Source organism: Canis lupus, chromosome 24 (assembly GCF_003254725.2).
Source record: "Canis lupus dingo isolate Sandy chromosome 24, ASM325472v2, whole genome shotgun sequence".
Classification (NCBI taxonomy): Eukaryota; Metazoa; Chordata; class Mammalia; order Carnivora; family Canidae; genus Canis; species Canis lupus.
This window is the reverse complement of record NC_064266.1, coordinates 20,634,198-20,642,972: the sequence shown is the minus strand read 5'-3', so window position 1 is coordinate 20,642,972 and position 8,775 is coordinate 20,634,198. Positions and strand designations below refer to the sequence as shown.

At 41.5% G+C, this 8,775-nt stretch overlaps 1 protein-coding gene across 1 annotated transcript; it reads left to right on the top strand.

Annotated features, from left to right (window-relative positions):
• Positions 1-1,661: 1,661 nt before the first annotated feature.
• On the top strand, positions 1,662-6,368 carry DEFB132 (defensin beta 132). Its single transcript, XM_025469620.3, has 2 exons — positions 1,662-1,866; positions 3,063-6,368. Exons 1-2 carry the CDS (start codon positions 1,815-1,817, stop codon positions 3,329-3,331), a joined length of 321 nt encoding a protein of 106 aa, XP_025325405.1. The 5' UTR covers positions 1,662-1,814; the 3' UTR covers positions 3,332-6,368.
• Positions 6,369-8,775: the final 2,407 nt, after the last annotated feature.

The window sequence follows — 8,775 nt, the reverse complement described above, 5'->3', positions numbered from 1 at the left end:
TCTGAACCAGCAGCGTCAACACCATGGGAATGTTTCAGAAATGCCAATCTTAGGGGTGCCTGGGTGGCTCAGATGGTTGAGAATCCAACTTTTTTTTTTTTTTTTCGAGAATCCAACTCTTGATTTTGCCTCAGATCAAGATCCCAGAGTTGAGCCCCATGTCCAGCTCCACACTCAGCATGGAGTCTGCTTGGGATTCTCTCCCTCTTCCTCTGCCCCTACCTTCTTCCCTCACCAACTCTCTCTCAAAGAAAAACAAAAGTGTTTCTCTCTGCCCCTCACCTCCTATAAAAATAAAAAATAAATAAAAATAAATTTAAAACTTAAAGACCTGTATTTTTACCAATCTTCTGGGTGACTCAGATACATGCTATAGTTTGAAAACCACAAAATCAGGCAACTAGATCTGAGAACAATCTGCCAAATCTAGAGGGCCCCTACACATGAGTGGATGCAGAAGTGGGTGGACAGAAAATTACTACAGTGAATATAGTAGCAGAAAACCAAAAGCAATCTAAATGATGGTAAAACATGGGTGAAATTAAATATAGAATATAATGGAACACCACACAGTTATTAGGCCTATGGCAAAGATTCATACACTAGGAGGGCAGCACACTAAAGACACCCCAACACTTTTCCTGTTCCAATTAGAAATGTGTGAGGTTGCAAGAGACAGGTAACTCAACTAACAGTGGCTTAACACACAAAAATATCTATTATTTATCCAACAATAAGAAGGGGGTGATTTGGTGGTGGCATGAAGTCATCCTTGGATCCTTCTACTGTGCCATCCTTAGTGTGTAGATGTGCTGATTACCAATTTATTCTCTCATAGCTCCAAATCCACCCTTCTTTGTTCAACTTTGTAATACTGGATTTGGACCCTGGAAATGTGCCTCTTTTGCCAGCTGGCCCGTGTTAGGCTTTGACAATAGAGGGTGTTGGAGGAATACCACAAAGTGGTAATTCTGTTCTGGGTTCCAGTTTTTCATTTTTAAAGGTAGCCAAGGAGCCTCGTGGCTCTCAGAGTAGTTCCAGCCCTGCTCAGGCCATGCTCTTTCCACCTGGTGGCCGCTCCAGTAGCAGCGCTGGCTATATCCTCAGGCAACTGTCTGCCCAGTGACCACCTCTGCAGATGAGCTCCGGCCTGCTCCCTTGGGTAAATTCCCTTATGACTAAATGGGACATTTCCCAGACTGGTCACTAAATCCCTCCTGGGATGTTCTTCCAATTTTGTAAAAATGACTTTCCTTGTTTGCCCTATGGGTACACAACCTGTACCCTGGAGGAGTCAGCAATGTACATCAGAAGGCAGGCATCTTGAAAAATCCCTGCATTTTGCCTCAGAGACTCTCTTCCTAGACTTTTGTCTAATGGACATAATTGTACAAGTACACAATGTTTATCTCAGCTAAATGATGTACATTGCCAAATTGCTCTCCAAAAACAAAACAATACCAATCAGCACAGCAACAATGCAACAATGCAAGAGAGTACTTGGTTCCCCCACACCCTTGCCAAGCTAGAAAGCACAGGTTGAAAGATGAGTGCTATGAACTGATGTTCTCTTTGCTCTGCCTCTTCCTCTCCCAACAGCCTAGAATACAGGTGCTCAATCAATCAAAGCTCCAGACTAGTAGACATTATGATCTAATCTGACTGTTCTGGGTGGCAAAGAATCCTTCCTCTGCTTCACTGCCCAGTATCCTGGCATCATGTGGCTCCTATAAAGGCAGTAGCTCCAAGAATATCACACAGAGGGTCCAGACTCCATCAAACCACCACCTGCTCCCCAAGCCATCTCTTCAGCCATGAAGCTCCTGCTCCTGGTCTTTGCATCCTTTGGATTCCTGGTGACTCCAGGTAAAATGGGTGAAGGAAGAGAGAGAAGGGCAGGGGACCTTCTCTGATCTGGTTGACAGATCTGGTGACAGGCAAGCCAAGTTGAGGCTTAGAGGCAGGACTCACCCTACTAAGTTCCAGCCTAAGGTAGGGATCTCTCAGCATTCACTACCAGCCTCAATACCCCATACCCAGCCACCACCGTATATATGAACTTATACAAAAACCAATCCCTCAAACTTTTTTCCTGTTCTGAAACAAAAGTGAGCCTCAACCTGGTCTGAAATATCCTTCTTTCACTTTACATGAGCTCCCTATGTCTGAGGTCTGAAGATGCTAAGAAGGCATCTCTCTCTGCCGTTTTCATCCTTTAAGATCAGCCCTGGGGTTAGTGCTCTGAGGAGAGACTGGGCCTGAGCAGGGGAGTAAGACATAGGGGTCCCATGTCCTGCAGAGTGCTGGCAGGCAGGACCAAGAGACCTCTCAGAAGGCAAGTTCACACAAGATGGCAAGCAATGTGCTCAACTTGAACCCTGGGGTGAGGAGGGCATGCAGAGCCAGAGAGACAAAGCAGAGAGCCAGGCAGTGGATGTGTAGAAAGCCAGAGGAGGAGGATTCACAGAAGAAACCAGTGCTGAGGTGACAGCAGACGGAGCTGAGATAAAGCTCTCAGATTTAGCCAGAAGGTGGCCCCTGGAGACAGGCAGTGTATGAATACACAAACACCCTGTCAGTAGCAACCATTACTTTTCCTTTAATGCCTTGGGGAATTATCTGACCTTTTTTTTTTCTTTCCCCTGGGTTGACTGATATTTTTTTCATACTCCCTGAAAACAAATGAGGCAGAAACACCATAAGAGTGGATGCTGTAGGTAGGAAGTGCCCCACTTCCCCCTTTCGAGCCCTTTGAGTTCCTCCCTGACACGAAGACCTGGCTCCCCACGCCCTGATGTCACACATACATTCTGTGGTACCAATTACAGCCCCAGGACAGGCTTTAGCTCAAGGCAAAGCCACAGAGAGTGGTGCAGACAGAGCTCCCCAGAGTTCCCAGAGCGCAGCAGTCCAGGCAAGTTCTGTCTTCTCTTCCCTGCCTTCCCACATTCACTCGCCGGCTATCTCAGGCACACGGTCTCAGAATAAAACACCAAAGGCTCCCAGAGAGCCCCGACCCCTGGGCAGTCCCCTAACTTCCACTCTTGTCCTCTCCTCTGCAGCCAGCGGGGGCGGGACCAGCTGCGGGCGCAAGTACCCCGGGCGCTGCAAGCTGCACTGCCACTCCCAGGAAAGATCCATATTCATCTGCGACAGGTACCGACTGTGTTGTATGAAAAACCCCATAGAGGGCATCACGGCATCTCCTGTCCACAGAGCTAAGCACCCCTGCAGAAAAACGACAGAAAGCCAAAATGTGGAGCAACAAATGGCTTCAACTCCACAACCACTGTCCTCTCCGAGTATTCCAAGTACTGTCATCTCCTCATAAAAGGCTAGGCTCCCTCCTTCTGTGGCCCCAATTTATGACCCTTCTCAAAGAGCCTGTCTTCCACATCACTCCGTCATTCACTTAATTAATTCTGGAGTTTCTATCTATCCTATGCAAATGACTGCTCTGTGGACTCATCCACGGGATATGTGTCAGTTTGGGGCCTCCAAGAGCTAATGCCAAGATGGAATTAGACATGGAAAGATTCTTTGAGGGGGAAACACCTGTGATGGAGGAAGGTAAGGAGCAGAAGGAGGCAGAAGAGCCTTCAGACTACAATACCTGTAAAAGGAGACAGGAGAGAGGACTGGAGGGGAGGAGCCTAAGACTGCAGATCTAAGGCTGATGGACAGGCTGAAAGCAAGGACTGCCCCTCAGAGGAGCCCCACAGGGCAAAGATCACCAAGCTCTAGAATGGCACGGAGCATAGTCATGAGCTGGGAGCAGCCCCTGGAGAACATGGCCTTGGTGAATGTTACCATAGATCTGGAAGTATGGCAGCTGGAGGTTGTCCACCAACCACATTCTCACAGCAGCATCTCTTGAGAAGGGTCTGAGCAGAGCACCTCCATGGCTGCCACAAAGCAGTAAATGAGAAAGAAAGGGCTAAGATTGTATGTTTCGGTCAGCCATGTAAACCAGCTGATGAGGCATTCAGTTACTCATTTGCATAATAAAATGGACAAAATACATAGATCCAACATTCTAATACTCTTTACAATGATGCTTATGACTCAAACATGCTCACCCACAATATAAAATTGGCATAACCCTGTTGCAAAGTCAAGTGGAAATAAGAACAAAAAAACAGAATTTCTATTTGTTTAATCCAGTTAACATTACTTCTAGGAATCTGCCCATTTGTTAAGTTACTCAAAAGAAGCAAAAAGGCACAAAGGTGTTCAATGCAGTGTTACTTAAAATGGCAAGAAAATAAATAAATAAATAAATAAATAAATAAATAAATAAATAAATAATAAAAATAAAAATAAATATTTTTAAATGGCAAAAAAATAGGAAAGCTCTAAATGGTGAAATATTATACATTAATAATATGTATAATTATGGACAAATGGGAATACTTATGAAATTCAATACACTCTAATAACATTATTCAAAATAACATTTATACTATGGTTGCCATTATGTCAAACTATCTCTTAAAATGATACAATGAAACTCATGAAAATTATGAAATTATGACTTTTTGGGGAATGGAAAGCAGGATCATGCATAAGCTTCCTCTTACATCTGACGTCCATCAATTTTGTATAACATTTATGTGATAGATGCCAAATTCCACCTGAGAGAAACAAAGCAGAACATTCAGGCCTAAACAATTCCAAGCAATTCTGAAAACAAGCTAACCATACAAAGCTTAATGCCAATACCTTACCTCATATCTCAATTCTGGCTAGTTTAAAAATGAGCATGATGGAGCACCTGCATGGCTCAATGGTTGAGCATCTGCCTTTGGCTCAGAGCCTGATCCCAGGGTCCTGGGATCAAGTTCTGCATCAGGCTCCCCACAGGGAGCCTGCTTCTTCTCTGCCTGTCTCTGCCTCTCTCTGTGTGTCTCTCATGACTCCCTGCTGGGCAGGGAGCCAGATGCAGATGTGGGGCTCAATCCCAGGACCCTGAGATCATGACCTGAGCTGAAAGTAGATGCTTAACCAGCTGAGCCACGCAAATGCCCTTCAGAGACTCTGATTTTAGGAATGATTCTGAGAAAATAACAAGAAAATAACAAGAATCCTTTTTTTTTAAGAATCCATTTTTTAATGTATTGTACAAATATAATCATAACAGCATAGATTAGAAGAATGAGAAACTGGAAACTACCTAAATGTCCAGGAATGAGAAATGTTAAATAAAGTTGATATATTCATAATGTATAATGCTATGCATCCTTTAAAAATGATAAATATAAAGCTTTCTTCCCCTCATACAGAATGAATCCAACTGTTATTGAGTCAAAGAACATAATAAAAATCACATATAGAGTTGATCCCATTTTATAGCAAAGATACATGTGCACACACAAACAGGTCCCCAAAATGCTGGGTGGGGCTCTGTGAACAGCTATTATTTTTGATCCATAACCTTCTCAAGGAAGAAATGCAAGGCATCCCAAAGGAGATTCAGCTCCACAATGCAGTCATGAGAAATAAATGTTTTACTGAAGATTTCATGGGGACATATGGAAGACCTTTTCCATCACCCTATCCAGCAAGTCTTCACAACCATTCCCTTTAAAAATCCTTGGTTTTGGGACACCTGGGTGGCTCCGTGGTTGAGCATCTGCCTTTAGCTCAGGTTATGATTCCAGGGTCCTGGGATCAAGTCCTGCATCAAGCTCCCCACAGGGAGCCTGCTTCTCCCTCTGCCTATATCTCTGCCTCTGTGTGTGTGTGTGTCTCATGAATACATAAATAAAATCTTTTTTTAAAAAAATCCTGTTTTTTTCCAAGTTCTTTTTCAGTCACTGACCTCAGCCCACAGGCCCTGAAGTCTTGGCAGTCACTCCACTCCACCACTCATCACAGCTCTTTCCCTTGCCTCAGATTCCCAACCCGCTCCCTCTAATTCCCCCACGTTCCCCACTCCCTACATGAAGGCCTTCTTGCCCTCCCACTGCTTTTTCCATTCACATCCTGCACTCCCTAATCTGGTCAGTAGGTGACCTTCTTAGCACTTAATCTCTTTAGAAAATAGCATGGGACTGCAAGTAAATGATTTCTCTATCATCATAAAAACATTTCTGACAGCAAGAGGCCCTCAATGGATATACAAAGATATAGGATTATGGATAATGTTTCCTATTATTTAATGTGTAATTTTTCTGCTTCCTAATTTTTCTATAGTAAACACAAGAAAGGTAATATTCTAATGGAAGCATGACAATTAGAAAGCATATCATAACTCAAACTAGCAAAACATTTTCCAGTTTCCTACTCATTCCCTCACTCTCTGTCAAGGATTCATAGGGATCCATGGGGCACGATGACTAGAAATGGCCAAAAACATTTTTCATATTTTTATTATATATATAAATTACATATATAAATGGTCTATTCCTTATCCTTCTGATATTCCAAATAATTAAGAATATGACTATAATAATGTGGAAATTTTAAATATTTTATTTAAATTCAATTTGCCAACATATAACACCCAGTGCTCATTCCATCAAGTACCCTCAGTGCCTGTCACCCAGTTATCCCATCCCACCATCCTCCTCCCCTTCTCCATCCCTTTGCCTGTTTTCCATAGTTAGGAGTTTCTCATGGTCTGTCTTCCTCTCTAATTTTTCCCCACTCAGTTTCCTCTCCTTCCCCTATAGTCCCTTTCACTATTTCTTATATTAATAATGTGGAATTTTAAAAAAAGATAAATAACTGAGATACGGAGAACAAATTGGTGGTTGGAAGGAAAGGGTAAAGGGATCAAAGGTACAAACTTCTAATTATAAAATGAATAAGTCCTGAGATGTTATGGATAGCATGGTGACTATAATTAATAATACTGAATTATATATTGGAAAGTTGCTTTAAAGCATGCTAGAAACTAATATGTCATTTATATCTCAATTTAAAATATATATATAATTATAAAAAGGAACAGTTCCAATGATGCACAAAATTTAGATAGATTGCATTTTTAAGGTACAATATCAAAATTACTTGTGGTCACCAATGGTGAACCATCAAAGGATAAGACACAGCCCCTGAAAAAGATAGGATACTACACTTTCTTTCTACCTCCTTCACCCACAGTGCATGGAGGAGATAGAATTGAAGGGATCCTAGAGAAGATGCTGTATAACACTTCTACTTATAAAGTTTTTCCCACCCAGAATGTGTCTCCTAAAATTTCTTCTAGGTAGGGGCACCCTGAATGGCTCAGTCGTTTAAGTGTCTGCCTTCAGCTCAGATCATGATCCCAGGATCCTGGGATTGAGGTCTGTATTGGACTCTGCTCAGTGGGGAGTCTGCTTCTCCCTCTCCTTCTCCCTCTGCCTCTCCCTCTGCCTCTGCCCCTGTCCCTGCTCATGCTCTCTCTCTCTCATAAATAAATAAAATCTTTTTTAAAAAAATCCCTTCTAGGTAAATGACCTCCAATTCTATTAGAAATCAACATATCAAGTACAGAAAGTAAAATAAATAAATAAATAAATAAATAAATAAATAAATAAATAAATGGAAAATTTTTACTAATCAATTAACAACCTTGAAGTAATTAAAACACAAAACATGCTGCATGACTAGAAAAAATAAACAAATAAACATTTCTCTCCAAAAACCTGTGGAAGATTCACAAAAATTGGCAGTCTTTTTAGATTGCAATCAAAAATTTTAAAAATAAAGTTAAAAGCAGAAATTTTACACTTCACAGTCTTTACTCAGAGCAAAATACGATGGGAAATTAATATAAAGAGAAAGCCAACCGTCTACTCTGGAGAGAGTATGAACAAAGAGCTGCTGGATTCAACGACTTGGGAGGAGCTGAAAACCACTCTGGAAGGATAGAAAAATCACCTATTGATCTGTAAGACACCTGGCTCCTTTTCCTTCTGCTTCATCTGGCCTGCCAACCAGGCTTTGATTTCCTGGGCAGAAGAAGAAAGAATCCCTTCCTGTGGTAGTTAAGGAGACCAAGGGAATTTGGGGAGGTGAGAGGACTGTTCTGCATCCTGATTGGGGTGGCAGTTAACACTCATACAACTGTATACTCAAAAGAGTCCATTTTACTATCTAGTAATTTTTGAAATTAAAAAGTAAAAAACACAGTTACAAAAAATGTCATTTTGGGAGGCACCTGGGAGGTTCAGTGGTTGAATGTCTGCCTTCGACTCAGGTCCTGATCCGGGGTCCTGGGACGGAGTCCCGCACTGGGCTCCCCACAGGGAGCCTGCTTCTCCCTCTGCCTATGTCTCTGCCCTTTCTCTCTATGTCTCTCATGAATAAATAAATAAAATCTTTAAAAATAAGTATTAATTAATATTTTTTAAAAAGTCATTTGGGGGGAGAAACTTCTTTGATCTACTGAGACCACAGAGAAGTTTTAATTTATATCAACATGGTCCTCTTACAAAATATCAACATAAAATATTAAAATATTAAGTACTCAAGAGCTATACCTAAACTTTATATATATATATATATATATATATATATATATATATATATATATACCTTAAGCAAACAGTTCTCCTATGAAAAGACAAGGATTCTTTCCCTTTTCTTCTCTTTGTCATTTTACTACAAAGAACTGTAATTGTGAGAAGCAGGAATGCTCAGAAGGATGAACCCAGAGCTCTAAATATGCTCAGTCTCAATCACTGTTTTAATAGGTATGAGAGCTTAGCTTGCTTCTGCTTCTTTTCAAGCTATTTTTCCTTGCAAAGAAGAAAAATAATTCTGAATCTTGTTTCAAGGGTAATT

Excerpts from the sequence above, each read along its gene's own strand:
- DEFB132 (XM_025469620.3), top strand. The coding sequence starts at position 1,815 with ATGAAGCTCCTGCTCCTGGTCTTTGCATCCTTTGGATTCCTGGTGACT. Across the intron at positions 1,867-3,062 it reads TGGATTCCTGGTGACTCCAG|CCAGCGGGGGCGGGACCAGC; the intron begins GTAAAATGGGTG and ends TCTCCTCTGCAG.